General features: G+C 39.1%; 2 protein-coding genes across 5 annotated transcripts in view; one reads left to right on the forward strand and one right to left on the reverse strand.

Annotated features, from left to right (window-relative positions):
* On the forward strand, positions 1-11,946 carry LOC149117136 (uncharacterized). 3 transcript variants are annotated; one of them, XM_089282801.1, is made up of 9 exons: positions 1-2,162; positions 4,720-4,747; positions 5,403-5,639; positions 5,911-5,952; positions 6,184-6,289; positions 6,507-6,625; positions 9,658-9,757; positions 9,964-10,057; positions 10,819-11,946. In XM_089282801.1, exons 3-9 carry the CDS (start codon positions 5,413-5,415, stop codon positions 11,106-11,108), a joined length of 978 nt encoding a protein of 325 aa, XP_089138927.1. In that variant the 5' UTR covers positions 1-2,162; positions 4,720-4,747; positions 5,403-5,412; the 3' UTR covers positions 11,109-11,946. The 3 variants fall into 3 exon arrangements, with proteins under 3 accessions (XP_089138927.1, XP_089138928.1, XP_089138929.1); XM_089282802.1 differs by lacking the exon at positions 4,720-4,747; XM_089282803.1 differs by lacking the exons at positions 1-2,162; positions 4,720-4,747; positions 5,911-5,952 and having other exon boundaries at positions 4,763-5,639.
* Positions 10,149-18,079, reverse strand: part of LOC110062874 (uncharacterized) — a 9,582-nt gene continuing 1,651 nt past the window's right edge. The window contains exons 2-7 of one of the 2 annotated variants that reach the window (XM_089282813.1): positions 17,800-17,960; positions 16,801-16,921; positions 15,949-16,064; positions 15,210-15,306; positions 14,869-14,998; positions 10,149-10,381 (exon numbers count right to left, since the gene is read on the reverse strand). In XM_089282813.1, coding sequence (XP_089138939.1) covers positions 10,368-10,381; positions 14,869-14,998; positions 15,210-15,306; positions 15,949-16,064; positions 16,801-16,921; positions 17,800-17,954 — 633 coding nt within the window. In that variant the 5' untranslated portion in view covers positions 17,955-17,960 and the 3' untranslated portion in view covers positions 10,149-10,367. Of the gene's footprint in view, positions 10,382-11,727; positions 13,864-14,868; positions 14,999-15,209; positions 15,307-15,948; positions 16,065-16,800; positions 16,922-17,799; positions 17,961-18,079 lie in introns of those variants that run through there. The other variant, XM_089282812.1, reaches the window with a different exon arrangement.

Here is an 18,079-nt window from a genome sequence, read left to right on the forward strand (position 1 = left end):
TCGGAAGAATGATGTACAAGCTAGCCTTCAGCCAACACTATTTATTGAACATATCCCCGAGGATAACAACATTTATCCCAGAACAAAATTGTAAACCCACTCGGGAATCTAAGAGACTGGAATCTTAGGCCCAGTCCACACTACGCCTGAGGAATTTGAAAACGGAGCTTTATTTCTCTGATTAGACCTTTCGTCCGCACTAATCCGTCACGAAAACGGAGCTCTTCGAAAACGCTCTTCCTGAAACTGGAGGAATTTGAAAACGCCCACTTTTCGTTTTCGCGTGGGCGGGAAATATAAACAGAGCTTTTCAAAAACGCAGCTGTAGTCATGATAATCATATGATTTCCCCGACAGAGGTTTCCTCAAACGCAAATCCAAAATGACCAGTGATTGTTGCTTTTATAAATTCCTCCGACGTAGTGTGAACGGAAAACATTTGATGCGCGTTTTCAGAATGAGACCTCCGTTTTCAAATTCCTCCGGCGTAGTGTGGACGAGCCTTTTTCCCGTGGTTGAAACAAGAACGATTTTCTGACTGAAAGAGAAAGAAGCTATGAGGAACATATATGTTATTGAACTAGCCTGACTTCCATATTGGGAAATATTGGTCGAATTTCGGTAGAGTTTGAAGCAAATGATATTAGTAAGCTGAATAGTACTGTATTCATAAGAAACGCGTCAATGATACGTTACAGTTAACCAGGTTTTACATAACTGTCTCCATGAGCCAATGGCTGTTGTTATAACCGTTGATACCAGATGCCTTATTCAGAAGCTTATGCACGTGTTTTTGCCCCGGAGAACAACATTTCACACACACAACGTGATAATTGACGCAAAAAAGCCGATGCTTGGCACCGATAAGAGACCACTAACCTGGGTTAAACCATGCAGAAAGGTAGTTCAAAATTAACCTACTTTGGTTAAACAATATATTGTTCTTAAATTAATTTCCATGGTAAACGTTATCCCAGTTTTAGCTCAACGAACAGCCGAAAAGAGCGGCCGCCTCACGATTTTTTGATAACCTGGTTAACCTTAACTGATTACATGTAATTAGAAATAACCTGGTTAACTCTCATAGTGCGGCCGCGGCCATTGTCTCTAAACGCGATCGTACGTATGACAAATATTTCATTTGTACGACGACTCTCCAAATGCTTCTACACGAAAACATTTTTTCACTCTGAAAAAAAACTTATGACTCCCAGCCACTAGCTACAAGTTGTTGATTCTAGTTTATTTAGGGGACTGGTGGCATTTGAACCTCGACAGGCATTAAACAAAAAGATTGAGCAAAAGTCACAACACTATCCTGTGACCGAATAAGTCAGAAGACTATCCTGTGACTGAATTAGTCATAAGACTGGCGTGTGACCGAATTAGTCACAAGACTATCCTGTGACCGAATTAGTCACAAGACTATCCTGTGACCGAATTAGTCACAAGACTATCCTGTGACCGAATTAGTCGTAAGACTGGTGTGTGACCGAATTAGTCACAGGACTATCCGGATCCTGTGACTGAATTAGTCATAAGACTGGCGTGTGACCGAATTAGTCACAAGACTGTCCTGTGACCGAATTAGTCACAAGACTATCCTGTGACCGAATTAGTCACAAGACTATCCTGTGACCGAATTAGTCACAAGACTATCCTGTGACCCAATTAGTCACAAGACTGTCCTGTGACCGAGTTAGTCACAAGACTGACAGGTGACCGAAATTACAATAGAAAGTAAGTCGAAGTTCGTCTGCTGCCAAACAACTGAAACTCAGAAACAACTGGGAAAAGAGACTTAATTGAACAATCAGTTCGTCGTAAAATTACAACTCAAAAAGCTAAAAAGCCAGTTCTTAAACTTCTAGCCAATTATTTCCACGCCAAAAACGCCGCGCAGTTACTCGATCTGACGTTTACAAAACTCCGAGAAAGATTCAGAGTCGTAATAGAATCACCGTTGCAATTGGTTGTTTCCTGACGGGTAATTCCCCTAAAATGAATGGTTTTTCTAAAGAACCCGAAATAGCCAAGAAGATAGTATCTATCAATTCTAAAGTGGAAGCGAAAACGTTTCGAGGACCAAACGGCTGTGAAAAGACTGGTTAACTTTCTATCAACAGTCGTAACTTGGGTCTAACTTCGCCATCGCGCGAGAGGTAGGTCTGTTCGTCCTTATGTCGAACAACTGAGATGTAACCAATTTGTGCCTTAACTCACGTTAACTGCGGGCTTCCGCCATCACGCTACGGGCTTCAGTTCGCCATCGCAATACTATTCGATCAAAATCAGTGACGCTGCTTCTACTAGTCTTTTTAATGCATAAGCTTGTTCGTGTAGTTGTCATGTTATTCAATGCGATAATTCAAGGGTTCGGAATGGAAAACTTTTGGTTTTGGACCTCTCGACGTGTTGTCAACAAGTCCGTAATACATGATCTTTGACTATATTTGGAGGGTAGGCCAAGGAGAACTTAGGTCTTGAATATATGCAACGCGTCTGCCCCACTATTGAACGTATGTTGATTTTGCCTAGGATAGCGTGGTTTGTTTTGTTAACACTTTCCGCTGGATAGCGATTTATCCAGTGGATAGCGTTATCCAGCCTTCGAACAAGTGGCGACTATACTCATATTGACTCCGAGTTCAGACCGTGAAGGTGTCCGTGTGTCCCTGAAAAATCAACATGACCAAATTTAACAGTGCCCTGAATGATTTATTTCTGTGATGTTGACACTGTCAGGCTCCTTTACAAAGTCACACGGCTTCTTATAATTTCATAATTCTAGCTAATTTTAAATCGGGAACCCAAAAGCTGCGGACAAATAAATAGTCTAAGGACATAAGTATATTTGTTTCTTTGTCTACGTGTTAGTTTTCTTTCTCTGGTTTGTTCCAGTTTGTTAATATTCGTGATGTCTTTGCCCGTTGTTTACATACCCCTTCCCTACAAACCTTCTTCGCTTTAATATTCGACGCGCTTTCACCTTCCTTGCATGAGTGACGCCGGGCCAAAATAATTGACTTGTGAATGAGTCGTTTCTAATTTGAATGAAAGACGGCCGCGCCAGGAAGAGAGTAGGGAATACGAAGACAAAGTTGCTTCCAGTCAAATTCCACCAACTCGGAAGATGATTTGTACAATTTGTTATTGTTCATTCCGTCTTTTGCTCCATGTTTCTCAGAAAACGTTCGTTTTTCTTTTCCAAGAACCCAGGCCTCGTGTGCCTCGTTGAAATTACAGTGAGACTACTCTAACCAAGGCCGCCCAACACAATTGTCTACAAATTTAACGAATAAAAATCATGGAAGTTAACAATAGTTTTCCAACAAACTAATCATGTGATCAAATGCAATAGATTTGTGACCATTTTGATTAGTAGCTATTTTAAAACTATTAAAATTGTCATTGGTCAATTTGTAAAGAACTTGCAAAAGTGGCCTTCGTCGTAGTAGCCGCATTGTAACGTGGTGTCGTTGCTTGAGGACAAAAAAAAGAATACAAATTCAGAATTTCAAACAATACATTATGGTATGTCATCATCTAGGCAAAAAGTAACCGTTATTACATAATGGTGCTCATTGAGTTTTTCATTGCTAGATCTCTCTGCCTAAAATTGTGGCAATGCCACGATAACGTTAATACTGCAAGTATGACAACAAATGGACATTGACAACTGAGATTTTGCACGTACATATAAATGTGTATTCTTTTCTTAGATTGCTTTTTAGATAATCCAGCTCTCAGTAGAAATGACTAAACGTGCTGTTTCACACAAAAGATTTATGCTCTTGTTATTAGTAACTGGACGTGTAGTTGTAAATTGAACTAGACGCTCTAAGAGCGTTTACCGTCTCGGGCTTCGTGCCGCAGTAAAAGTAAAAGCAAATTAAAGAATCAGGATATTTTAGCACAAGAGTTCCGGCTAGGTATTTACCATTCAAGTTGTTTCGTTGAGTATCCTCCTAATCCAATCGCAAGTTGTGAGTTTAAACCACTTTGGTTCAAGAATCAAGCACAGCTGTCTACGCATTTATGGAGAACTTGCTTGCGAAGAATTTTCCAGTTCTTTTTACAACTTATGGCGATTACACTGTACATGCTAACAGAAATTGTTCGAAGTTCGTTTACTGGTGGTGGCGATCCGAGTGAATTGTGCAGCTGAACATCTTTGCCGTGTTGCGATCTTAAACCCTTTTCAAGAGTCTCATCTCCTTTGGAGGGCGAATAGATAAGCTCCTTCGCGAAAACAACAGTCCTAGGACAAGGCGCAAATTGCATTGCACTTAATTTGCAGAAACTTTCAAGTTATGTCTTTTGCGGATAACTACCGAGAATTAGCGACCCTTAACGCAGTTTATGAAGAAATATTCAAGCAACATATTCTTATTGAATCAAGGCAGGAGTACTTTTAACAAGGGACTCATTTATAAGGGAAGATGCGCCATTCTGTTTTGCTATTTATTTTGGTTTCATATTCGTCTAGTTCATGTTACGCAACATGATTTTCTTTAGCAGTCAGACACAGTTTTCTAAAAGAATTGGCGACTGCTAAGACTGCTGAATATATTTGAACTACTAGTAAAATAACTGGCTAAACTATCGTCAATGCAATTTTTCCTTCAGACTTGGTAAGAACATTGGTTCGTCAATAATCCCTCACAATTCCCCGCACAATTTGCCTCAAAAAACACTCGTTATTTTTTTTTCCTGCAGCCTACTAGAAAGCCAACTAAACTTGGAGGTAAGATATTTAATTCAAGTTACCTAAAGTCTTATCTTTACAACTTTAGGGATCGACATATTTTGCGCGTTGCAAGAAAGAAGTGGCATGTTTTTAATGAGCTACGGGTCCAAAAACGTTTTCGTATTTAGCTCGTTTTATTGCAAAATGATTTGTTTCACTGCAATGTTCTAAATAATAACTGACTGCCTGTTTTTTGTCAGTGTTTTCGTAGCTTGAACTCATACCGCGATCAGCTCAGTTGTTGTCTCACGAGAACGTTTTGAGCGTGAACTTTGCTTACCTGGGCCTGGCTGGCTTTCAAGCAATATAATTTGTGGACCGACCCTTTCCGAAAACGATCGACATCTTTGTATTTGAGATGAACATTTAAGGCGTGATTCTTGCTAAAACGTTCTTCGCAAAACACCGCAGTCTGTCACGAAGAGCGAGCAATGTCGCGTTTCTCGTCCCCAGTTTCCACGGTCTACGCATGGAACGCCTGGGACCGTGACCCCCCTTTTGGCGACAAAAACGCTTGCATTTTAAGACTCGGGCTTTCCTACGGAAGCCCGAGTTATTAAAAATAGATTTTTTGGGACAAAAGAGAATGAGAGAAATCACATTGCCATTGGAGGATGTCTTCTTTCTAAATGAAGCTTTTCTGCTATTTCAGTACCAAGAGGATGTCCTTGGATTGGCTGAGGTGCTTTGTGTGGATCGCCTTGATACATATCTCCAGCCAACACCGTGAAGAGGGATCTCATGTCAACTATTCGACGATAGCGAACAATTCCGTGACGAGGAACGTGTCCTGTTCCGGGAAACCCTCTCCCAACAATTGTGCTTGCCACAATCAAGGTGGCGAAATTTACAATCTTGCACCATTGCAAAATACGGATGGGACTCCAAGGTTTGCATAGAACTCGGTATTGTACAAATAGTAGCTGAAAATATGTTTAAGTTTAGTTCAGTAAGTTCAACAATACTTTACCACATATAAAAAAACAAAACGATTTATTTACACATGGCCTGGATTGCAATCTTGATGTTCCCATCTGCAACAGTGATTTTAATCGTGTTCTGCAAACCCCTAAAAAAAAACCTTGAGATTAGTAAAAATTGGACAAGGCCTAGTTAGACGCCTATGCTGGTTTGTTTGTTTGTTTGTTCGTTTGTATCAGGGCCAACATCACTTGTAACTGGAAAAGGAACCTTTATATGGCGTAAGTATTCCTTCAAACGATTTTTTGCTGGGCAGTTATTTTTTCCTTTATGAAGCGAACTCTAGGATAGAATACGCGTCATTTTCTTGTCGGTGTATCTCTGTAACCTTTAGGATGCAGTAAAACTATCATTTTTACAGATAATGCTTCAGTCTTATTGGTGTTTTGCAAGCAATGTAAGGCTTTTAGTCTATAAAGCTGGCTAATTTAATACTTACATTTGTTCAACAGCTTCACCGTTAACAGTACAAAATACCCAGGACATTCGTACAGCTATAACCCCTGTAGCTCATTCAAGCTAGGACCTAAGGATGGTGGCTGTCAAAAGGATGTCGCGGTAAGTCAGTAAACGAACAGCGTAAACAATTAAGGGTACCTCACAAATCAAGAGTGCTATAACGAATTTTGCGCAAGGGTGCCCATGGCGCGGTACAACGAAAGAGAGAGCAAGATAAAGTAGGTCGATTGCTAAAAGATTGTAAAACTGACCGACTTTCTGGTATTCTGGTATCTCGTATAAGAGAATGTAACCTATTTGGATCAATTCGTTTTAGATCTGTTGGTGGGTTCCGAATGGATTGCCTGAAACTTATGACACTATCGGAAACCAGCACAAGGCAAGATGTGTGGAATCCAAATCCGACATACCAAGTCTTGTGTACAGGACTGCTGGGTATGCATTGACACAAACATACACAACACGTGGAAATCCCAACGGGATGCATTCTTTGTTTGCACCATCTAAAACCTTTTAAGGTGGCTCATAACGCCTTCCACCACGTTACTATTATGTTTTCAAGTCACTCTTCAAAGAATGGTTTTAAGCAAATGCCCAATCATGGGTGGACAGGTTTTGGTCATTTTCGAGACGCGAAAGGTTACGTTATCAGTAGCACGTCCCGTTAAAAAAGCACCCTTAATTTTAGCTTTAAATCCTTAGGGGTTAATTCAAATTTTTCGACGAGCACTCCCGACCTTTTCATGTGGGAATCCCTCCCCGGTCTGCTCGCGCTTAGAATTACCCTAGGGATTCGAGAATTATTGTGAAGGTCGTCAATCAATCAGCAGTTGATAACTTCCTGTTGGTAATCCATCATTTACAGGTTGGGGAGGTGTTAAGATTTCAGATGGGGTAATTTGAAGGTCGGGGGATTCGAATCATGGTGAAGGAACGTTTTTCTCCCCAAGCTATTAACGGATGGTTTTCGTTTACATAGGTTTTGGAAAATAAAAACGTCCAGCCATAAAACAATGATGTAATCTTAAAGTGCACCTAACCCCAAAATTTTTTTTTCGCTAAAACGAATCTAGGCTTTATTTGAAGCATTTGGGCGAAGAAATTTTTGAATTTGGTTGAATCCTCGATTTTCTATGCCCTTTCAAAGTCGCGCTTGAAGTGTTTCACGACCGCGTTTTAGGGAGTCTGGGGCGGCGGTTCCTGATGACGTCTACCCAGGAACCAAACACAATGGCGCCTCAGTCAGCTCTCTGTATTTGCTGGAGAAAATGGAAAACAAAACTAATCGTTCCGATGTATTTTGGGACTAAAACGTCCAAGCTTTGTCTCAGAATCATTTTGTTTCGTCACTGGAGTCAGAGTTAAGTTTCGATTTGGAAGACACCAAAATAAACTTCGATCGAGCACGTTCGACAACTGTGAACTCACTGCTTAGAGCTTTGAGAGCAATTTACAATATTTCAAGCGACGAAGGGGAAGACTTCTTTGCGGACGAGCTGCTTGTATATTAGGAATGGAAAGCTAGATACGAAGTGGAGGAGCAGGCAAACGAAAAGCAGGAAAGAGAACTCAAGGACTGCTTTGGATGGTAATTTCGTCAACTAAACATAAGATTCCCACGCGTGTTTATGGCCCGTTTACATTTGTCCTTAGCGAGAATGTATTTTGTCAAGGTATGATTGTTCTGTTAAATCCAGTTTGTGTTTTACTTTCTGTTGAATGCTTCATGTTTATAAGAGCGACGTACGTGTTGCAGTTTTCGAGACTTGATGACCTCCAAAACATTGGCTTCGATCGATTGAAAATCGTACTGTTTGGACCTGTATTTTTGAAGCTGCGAGAAAAAGGTGGAAGGAAACATTTCATACAATTACCGATTTCACATTGTCACACGTTTTAAGTCGTAACTCCAAATAACCAATGTAAATTGTTCTCAAAGTTTGCAGTGAAATTCGTCGGATAAGCGAAAAGGATGTGTTCCCTAAGCGGTCCGCAGATAATGTTCCGCGGTCATATTTTCGACGCTATTGCACAGAATCTCTGTCGCACTGCTGATTTCCAAACCTTCGAAAAACTCTGTGAGTCTAACAATTTTGTTATGATGTAATTCTAAAGGATTAATTTTCTACTTTTATCTAAATCGAAAGAGAAATAAGTGCTGGTTAGCGGCGTACAGTTGCGACCTATTTACATATCAGTTTTACGCTTCTTGATCATGATCGGATCACACAACTTTGCCGGTTATGTTATAAATACTGCGGGATTGTAAGATATAGGTTGTCTGTAGTATTTCTAAAAATTTCTGGTTAGCTTTAAGCAGAAAATTTATGAAAATAGCGTTCGAAAGTCTGCGGAACAAATTCCAGTGAGAATTCTTTAATGGTTCTCACAGATTCAGTTCGCTTGCTTCGGTTCGACAAAATCAACCATCGTTTACGTCTTTATTGTTCCATTAGCCGATCATCGTCAGTAAATTGCACAGTATATCTTTCTTTAAATCTGGAATATTACTGCAACAGCCGATAGCACCTCTGGAAGGCGTTTCTGCGCACTTTTCGAATGTGTATTGCACAATCCTGAAGGAAATGAGAGGACGTGAGATATCGAACCTTCCTGGGTAGACGTCACAAGAGCAGCTGGACCCATTCTCCTCAAACTCGGTCGTGAAACAAAATGGCGGTGTTTTGGAGCTATTTTCGAGATTTCGTCGGGGCACAGAAAATCGAGGATTTCACGGAATCCAAAAATTTTTTCGCAGAACTATTTCAAATAACAAGTACATTCGTTTTAGCGAAAAAAAAAGTTTGGGGTTAGGTGCACTTTAATTGTGATCTAAACAGAATTCACGGAAGAAAAACACTTTTCGGGTGTGAAACCTTGCACATGATTTTTGGCAACGTTTCGGTTAAAAGCTGTCAAACCTATCGTTGGATCGAATTATACACCCAGCCTTTTATCTAATAACTGGTCTTTAACCTGGGAGGCCTTTGATTCCAGCCGTGAACGATCAGTTTATCGCTTTCGCAGCCATTTTGTCCACAATTTTGTTCGTGAATAAGTTATAAAAGTTTATGGATGATCGACCAACCAACAAAACGCCCAACCAAGAGCCCGGCCGTTCGTCTGATCGATCGACAGTTCATCTGCACAAATCTGGTCACCGCTGTTACTCCCTCTTGCTAGGATATCACTCTTTACAAATGGGGGTCATTGAACTTGTTTTTGAGTCATAAGCTTTTAAAGCACAAATTTAGGGTTTTATTAACAGTTCATACCTTTGCTGTAGTAACTTTAGTAACTTATTGAGAAGCAAGAGACGATGGTCAAGAATTGTATTATTGATACACAAGGTAGAAGTGCTGAAAAAAGGCTGGAAACTGGTCTCAATCACCTTGCAATAATTATAATCATTTATTATTATTACAATTATTTATTGCCAACTCGCAATAATTACAATTATTTTCCAGTGAATTTAAATATAAACCGGCAACCGTTGAGTTAAAGTGCGATGAAAGGAAGAAGGAAAAAGATGAAGCAGTATTTGAAATCAGCGATGAAGATAATTGGGTAAGAGCACCATGATTACATTGTATGGTTTTCTTACGAGGCATTTGCGGCGCCTAGTGATTTTTTGATATAATAATACAACTCCAAAAAGTTGAAAGGCGAGACTCCTGGTTTGGAGGCTTTTCAGCTGCGGAAGCATCTATGTCTTTTAGCCCCTGGTTGCATTCAGGCATAGCCCTGTAATATCTTTTGTCTTTCATTTGCAGATATTCCAATTGACCCATTTGTGTTCATGTGCAAATGGTTGTCCGATTAATCCAGATACTCCAACATTAACACCAACAAAACCGCCTGATGATTGTAAGTTCAGTAAAACGGCTTCAACTAACAAACGTCATTTGACTCATCTCTGCTGATGATTAATATTGTATGCACAGCAAAATACTTAAAGTTGTCCAAACTTGCTTTTATATATGATTACATGATTAATTCAGCAGAATCATGGAATTGATACATTTGCTATACTCCTAAAAGAGCTGTTTTTCTAGCTTTAATGATAATAATTATTCTTATTGTATGGCTGGCTCCGCGAGCAGGCAATATCAATCAAATCCTTAGCAGTGATTGGCAGCCCAATCGCACAAGTTGGGGTTATCTTGCCCGCTCGCGACTAACCGCTGTGTTCTGCAAGAAAATTAAAAGAAAATGCTTATGTCTTGATAGCTTATGTTTCTTTGATGAAATTATGCTATTGCAGGGGGAAATACAAATGTACTACTTGTCTCTTCAAAGTAACATGTAACAGTAATCTGAATGTTTTTTTGAGATTGTTATAGATCACTTTCATATTATTTGGTTCTTCGATGATCGTACACTCAGATTGTTTTAAGATGGACAGCTGATAAGAGTTTTCTGGTTAACTTATATTTTCTTAAAATGATCGTAAAACAACGGTGTTTGCTTTTCTTATGAGAGATCAATACAGACAGTTCAAAGATTTTCTGCATACTTCAAATTAGAGACTATTTCACCCTGTTTTGGGTCGAAAATTACAAGGAGCGCCGTTATATACGATTATAAAAAATAAGATAGTAATGGATTTTGTTTGTGTCTCTGTGCAGTTGAGAGATTCGTAATTCCAGTTGCGGTTAGTGCAGGAACAACCATTCTTCTTGTGCCATTACTCGTGTGGTTCATAGCGAGAAGACAAAATAGGAACTTCATTGATGATGAAAGACGTCGTCTGCTTGGTAACCGCCCTGTCGAGGGAGAACGGAACCCGATTCCAGAACGAAACCCAATTCCAGACCAAAACCCAATACCAGAACGACACCCAATTCCAGAAAGTTCAGCGGGGTGTGCAGAAGGGGCGTCGCGCGACGAAAGTGATATCGATAGCCTAAATGTTTGAGGAACTGTTGCTAATGCCAGTTTTCTGCGTTTCATAATTGATGTACTGTGATGATTAGCGTAAGCGCACTCCTTCCAGTATAGTCACTTTTTAAAAAACATCAAATCAGTAATCACATGTAAATGTTATCAAGGTTGATTTCAATCTATTCAATGTAAGCAAATCAAGTTATGGTTTGCAATTTGAAACAACCATTTCTTATCTAGCGAGCAGTCTCAGCTCCATGAAGTTAGGGCCGGGTGGCAGCCCTCGTAAGGTCTCACATGAATGGCTAGATACCCTTTGTGAGAGGACAACAGAACAAACAACAGAAAATATACTTCTCGCCCCAAAACAACGACAGCTGCTAACAATGAAAAGAATTATAAGCTTACGAGGGCTGGTACACTTTTGTTAAGTTACCTCCACTGACAGTCTAAAATATAGCCAATGTCTCGGGCGCTAGATAGAATCATTACGGTGGCAGTTGTATATAAAAATAAGGCTGGGCACATGAGAAATCTATCCACAGACAACAGTAAGATCTGCCTCTAGGTCGCTTAAGTGGCGTGATAAGACGTTACGTGACGTTGTATCGGGATAAGGTGTTTTCCTAAAGACTATGGTACTCAGACAATAATGCAATAAACACTCATCTCTTTTATTTCTTGTAGAAACATATTAGCTAATGTTGCGAGTACAGCTTAATGTGATTGTTTTATAAGCTACCCAGTTAGAATGCGATACTAATACCCCTACCATTCTTCTTCTGCTTCTAGGCAAATGAACGATCTGTAAATATTAGAATCATTATAATTTTCTATATTTATACTGTGAATTAAAAACTCAGTTAGATTAACAGCTTTGTCTGAGCCCATTTGATCATTTTGTTCTTTAAATCTGCCCTCAGAAGGTTTCATTATAGCTACATCAAAGTCTAAATTATTCAAGCGATCTTTGTGAAAACATTCTTTACACCTTGCATTTTGAAATTTATCCTTGAGAAAAGACAACATTGGTTTTTGTGCCAACTTTGAAAGAAAGTGAATCAGAACCTGTTTCAAACCAAACTTCCATAAAGTCCATGTTTTTCAGAAGGAAATATCTTATTCAATTTTCCACGAACCCTTCTTATATTTCCCACCGTTAATTCCAAAGTCACCACCAAACGAGAGATTATTCTTGATTCCCTCTGGCATACATTAATTGTATCTATATGTCATTCAACTTGTTACAGCGAGCTTAATCTTGTTGCAAACTGTTGCAAATAACCAGATTCAAAGAAAGTCGAGGTAAACAATAGCCCTCATGCATGATGACATCAGTCAAGCACATTTCACCACCAAGCCTCGCTTTTAAAATACAAATTACAAAGTTTGTCATGAACAAATTTCCAACGCAGCAAAGATGAAAAGAATACCCTCTTGAAAACAACACGAAGGTACCTGAGGTTTGAGAAAATTTCTCGTAAACGAGAATTGGTGGTGAATTTTGAGCACGTGAAGTATGACCTATTATCGTCCTGAGGTATAATTACTTTTTGATACCGCGGTCGTTTAATTTTTTAGTCACTTTCTCACTCCTACTCAGTACTATTGAAAATAAGTCAATTTCTTTTTGTTTTCTTTTTCTTTTTTTTTTTTTAAGTAAAGGAGGCATATCTTTGGAAAATACACCAGGGAAACAGGTGCTCACGGGTTTTACTGTATTCTAACTTAAGAATCTATATTTTTAAAAACAGTGTCTTCGATGATTTTGACGAGTATTAAGATTCAGCTTTTGCCTAAATTCTTCATTTCTAAAAAAGTATTCCAACATCATTTCACGGTCGTATATTGGATTAATCAATAGGGATTTGCGCATACAGCTCACTTCGGAAAAGAGTAATGGCATGGACCGTTGATCGGTGCTGGCACTAAGGGTTTTTTTAGGTAAAAAAAGGAAGGCGGAATGGAACGGTCAGTGATCGTTAATTGGGATGTTTAAAGTAGCAGTGATTTCATTCAAAGCGCAATTTTTCCCCCGTGCAATTTTGCGTAATAGTGATTGGTAGTTTGTCCGAGGAGTTTGCAAATTTCATTCATTTTTTTTATCAGGCTGTCACGTTTTGTTCGCGTCTCGACAATTTCCGATTTTGTTATTCGTGTATGGCTGAAGTAACACTACTACTTCTGTGAACAACATGAAAGAAACAGTTTTTCCATGGTTGTTTGTCAACAGACCGCGAGAAATAAACAGCAAGTTCAGTTCACATCGCTAAATGGGAACGTGAGCTCAACCTGTTACTTAGTGTAGCGCATTTTTGGTCATGGAAAGACGAGAATGGAGCTGTATTATCAGTATTGTAAAATTGCACTGCGACTTTGAAAACTGCGTGGAAAAGAACGATCCAGTTTGAGTGTAATTATAAGTCGAGAGAAGATAAGGAACCAGAAAAACACTCTTAGAAAGTCCTTTTCCGATTGTTTCTTATGTCCATAGTCAATGATCTGTTTTATCTTCCCTTCACTTATATTTAACCCTGAAATAAACATCAAATTCTGCGTTCCCGCAATATTTCTAAAAGATCCCATAGACAGCTGTGCTTGCACCCTCGGCCCAGGCTATCTCTCGTTTTTAAAGCGAGCTTCTGAATCAGAAAACTATAACAAGATACGCTGTCTCTCCAAAGTGTTGTTGCGGGCTCGGAATCTCCACCACAGCACCACTACCACTAGGACAGCAACGATCACTCCAGCAACCGCCACAACGGCTGGGACGATTCTTGTTCCATTGTCTGAGGAAAATACCGTTTTAGGTGATTTCATTGAAATTAATTATGTTATAACGAAGCAAATGAATAATATATACTGGATAAAGGAGCTAATTTACATAAAATTGATTACTCCCTTTAAATCAAAAGGGGAACATGGAATTGATAATTGAGCACTCCTAAAACCACCATCACCAAAACTTTTCATGGGTCCTCACTTTATGCGAAAAAAGTAAATATGAAGGTGTTTTAGAATTGCTTAAAATTTCGAAAATTGGATGCAATTTTAGAGCTCAAAGTGACAGAGTTGAAACTATTCACCGACAGGTGTATTACCGGATGGGAACTCTTAAAAATTTACGACGAGACGTTACTTTTTTTTGGAATACACCATTCAAGGACTACGGACAAGAGATTCCTATGATAAAGAAACCTGTCAGATTTTCAACTACATTACGAATTTCGAAGCCTTCAAATTACCGTATTTACTCGAATACGCGCCACGGCGCTTATTTAATTTTTCGTGTCTCCGGTGCGGCGCTTATTCGAGGGCGGCGCTTATTCGAAGGCGGCGCTTATTTAAAGGGCTCATACTAAAAAAACAAAATATTTTGATTGTACAATTTAATTTACTTCATGAGTATTTTTCATGGCTTACAGGCTTGAAGTTAACCTAAATTTTGGCTTTCATAACAGCCTCGTGAACACTTTTCTCCAGGTTTTCAACAACGCTTCACTCGATGTCAATGTCCTGACTGTTGCTGAAATACTCGAATAAGCGCCGCACCGAAGCTGCGGCGCTTATTCGAGGGCGGCGCTTATTAACTTTTCGACCCCATGTGCGGCGCTTAATTGAGGGCGGCGCTTATTCGTGGGGACGCTTATTCGAGTAAATACGGTATACACATTGTTGTGTTCGTTGGACTTTTGAAAGCTCTTCTACCAGGGTTACGTCTGCTTTAACAAGTGTGGTCTTTAAATAACGCTAAAAGATTTTCATGCAGTTACATTTAGAAATGCAATTTTTACCGTCTTGTTCTTCTTGACTCGCTTCCAGCTGAACCTTCGTTTTCAAAGAGTCTGGAGAAAAACCTGACGTGGTTTCAGGCCATGGTGAACAACGGTCTCGACAAGCACAATAGTGTTTAATGGAAAATATCTGTTCGAAGAAAAGAGAACAGTGATAGCATTGATCGCTCATTAATATTATGCAGTTATTACATGTAGTCGTGAAGTTTGTTTCAAGATGTTGTGGATACGGTTCTCTACTGAGGTCCAAACAACCAATAATCCTTGTTATTTCGATATGAACTCATAGTCCAATACCCATAAAATGATAAATAACAGTTGAGATAACAGTTGCCACTAACATAATTATCTTCATCCTCGGTTTGAAAGGTTGGGTCTGAGGCTGACTCGTCGCAGTGGAACTCGACTCTGGAATGTGGATTGTCAATGCTGGGATCACTGCAAAGTAAATGTTTACATATTTTAGGCTAAATTACAAATGCTCACTCAAGTTGGCAAAGTGGCAAACAAAAATTTTAATTATTGTCACAATTTTCGATGCGATTTTGTCTCCGGCGACTGTTCGGACAAGAATTTAGGGTAATCAGATAACTCTTCTAGGGTAACACTGTACTGATGCGCTTTTAGGATATCCTCGTGCTGTCATTACATCATTGGGCATTGGCAACGCAGGATGATTCTGGAAGTAGGATCATCTTCAGGGAAGCCTAGCAGTGTATAAGGAATATTTACCAAACTTATGGTCAAGATGGCTGGATATTAGGCCAGGTCTTTTTGGCGTGTGTCTTTGAAAAGTTCCGAATGTCAATTGAACATATTCAGCATCAGTTCCATTTCGAGAGACTGACGTGGTGAGAGAGTGGAAAAAATAACAAATCAGAGGCAAAAAATGACCTTGACCCAAACCAAAAAAGAGAAACTCGGGCCACAATGCATGTAAACCTAACTAATTCAGGCTAGGGACCGAATCACAGTCTTTTTGTAGGGCTACTATCGCCGAAGGGCCCTAGCTTTAAGATTATTTACTATGAACGGCTAAGTTGTGTAATAGAAATAAAAATAACAACGAAATATTTTTACTTGGTTTTGTAGACCAGCTCTATCTGTCCCTCTTGGCTTATTTCACAGCTGATGTCTCTTTGCAGACCAACCTCAAAGTACTCACGTGGTTTTTCAATTTCGGCGTATTTGCAAATCTGAGATTTAGAGATCTATCACTGTGTTTTTAATTATACAATGGGAAGTACACGTACACCTAATAGAATGAAGAATTTAATGCACTTTTACCCAGAACCGCTAAAATTAAAAGGATTTCAATAACAAAAATCACTTGAACAAAAGCATCAATACATTGGCCAATTTGTTCTCAAGCAAAGCTAGCTATGTTGAGATATTAGCAAGAGCAAGAGGGTTAATCGCACATACAGACCTCATTCTCAAGGTAACCCCGCTCAAGGTTTCTTTTATATATGATATCCAGCTGTCCGTGGTTAATGTTCCCAGGCGCGTTGGGTAGATGTTTACTTGAGGGATAAAAATGCCTATCAGGCGGTTTGGGCTGTCCGAGATTTCTGAAGTCTGAAGTGACCCAAAAACAACTTAAGATGGATTACCTTGGGAATAAGATCTTTCCTATCCTTTGTACACTCTTGCAACGACAACAACAAATACAGGAATGGAACCTACAGCAACTGAGATTTTAACAAATGTTATGAAGATTGGCAAAAGGGGCAGTGTCGGAAGTAAAACGGAAGCAAATGGCAGAAGCAGAAGCAGGGCAAGAAAAGCAAAACGAGAACGAGAAAGAGAAGAAAATGAGAAGAACGACAGTTCACACCAAAAAAAAGTAAACGCAATAACAAAATTAGAAATGGGAAGGAATGAACATTGCTTTTTAGGACAGAGTATTTGAAGGTCGCGCGAAAAACTTACAGCCACATCTCGACAAAGTTTATGTGGGTCAGCATCTGGATCATTTTGTCCTACGTCGACTGGCGTGCAAGGGTTGTAAGCGTACCGCCAACCAGGGTATTGCTTGCCAGATACAATAAATCTGTTATTGAAAATTAAGTCAAATAAATAAATAAATAAATAAATAAATTTTATGAGGATAGGAGTCTGTATTATTTTGCCCCATGTTAACTGTGGTATACAATTGTTGTAAGCGTACCGCCAGCCAAGATATCTCTCGTCACCATACCACAAATCCGTTGTTGAAAATCAAATCAAATAAAACAGTTGGCGGTTAATATTAGTCAACTGCTGTCTCCAGAACAAATAATTGAATTTGCCTCCCTTTCCTGGAATTTACAAAATAGAGTAGAAACAAAATTTCGAATACATTTAGTGAAATTCCTCTTTTAAAACCAATTGCGTTTAACATTATGAACTCAACAAACACAAAAACATAAAATAATAGTAATAAACAAAACCGCACACTTGGCGGGTAATCAAGGAACGAAAGTGAGAATCTATTAATTTTACTGCGAATAATATTAAAATGACATCATAAAAGATACAATTACCATTTATTAATATCCAGGTTACATTTGCTGGTTTCATTTTCACCAACCAAAAAAAAAAAAAAAAAAAAAAAAAAAAAAAAATAAGAATAACTCTCAGATACACTACAACTGATTACAGCTTGATAAACCAAACAAAGGTTCAAGCAAGATTTGCAGGACCACTAATATAGGTAATCATTGTTAGTTTTAGTCCTGCTCCCGATGGGATCTGATAGGAAGGAACATCATATGTAATATGATTGATTGGAGCTCACCGCACTCATTATAAGATCTAGAGTAGTTGTTTAAATTAATCTCAAGGATTAGCACTCTAAGCATAGCTAGCCAATTACTGAATTACTGTCATAAGTCAATTAAAAAGCTTTCTTCCCATTTCCTGTTCCCCATTCCTTGGATTTAAGCTTACTTTGGAAGTCCGTCAGTTCTTCGGAGCGGCATCAAGCTGTAGATTCCTCCATCAGACGTTTTACACGTACAGTTGTTGATTATTTCAATGCTTTGGCCCAAACTGACGTAAATATTCCATAAGACAATGAGTCCTAATAGATATCCGTGCTTCATTTTGGCCTAAGGAAAGAAAAGAATACCCATAAAGTTATGGCTAAACCAATCACTCAACCACTGTGGTGTAGTTAGAAAGGTGCTACCATGCAAGTCGATTAGAACTTCTAACACGCCAATCACTT

This window comes from Orbicella faveolata, unplaced genomic scaffold (genome assembly GCF_042242905.1).
Source record: "Orbicella faveolata isolate gen_17 unplaced genomic scaffold, um_ofav_v1 contig_12, whole genome shotgun sequence".
In the NCBI taxonomy this organism is placed as follows: Eukaryota; Metazoa; Cnidaria; class Anthozoa; order Scleractinia; family Merulinidae; genus Orbicella; species Orbicella faveolata.

Coding starts and splice junctions, on each gene's coding strand:
- LOC149117136 (XM_089282801.1), top strand. CDS start 5,413: ATGTCCTTGGATTGGCTGAGGTGCTTTGTGTGGATCGCCTTGATACAT. Junction 5,953..6,183: donor AAAAGGAACCTTTATATGGC/GTAAGTATTCCT, acceptor TTTGTTCAACAG/CTTCACCGTTAACAGTACAA. Junction 10,058..10,818: donor AACAAAACCGCCTGATGATT/GTAAGTTCAGTA, acceptor GTCTCTGTGCAG/TTGAGAGATTCGTAATTCCA.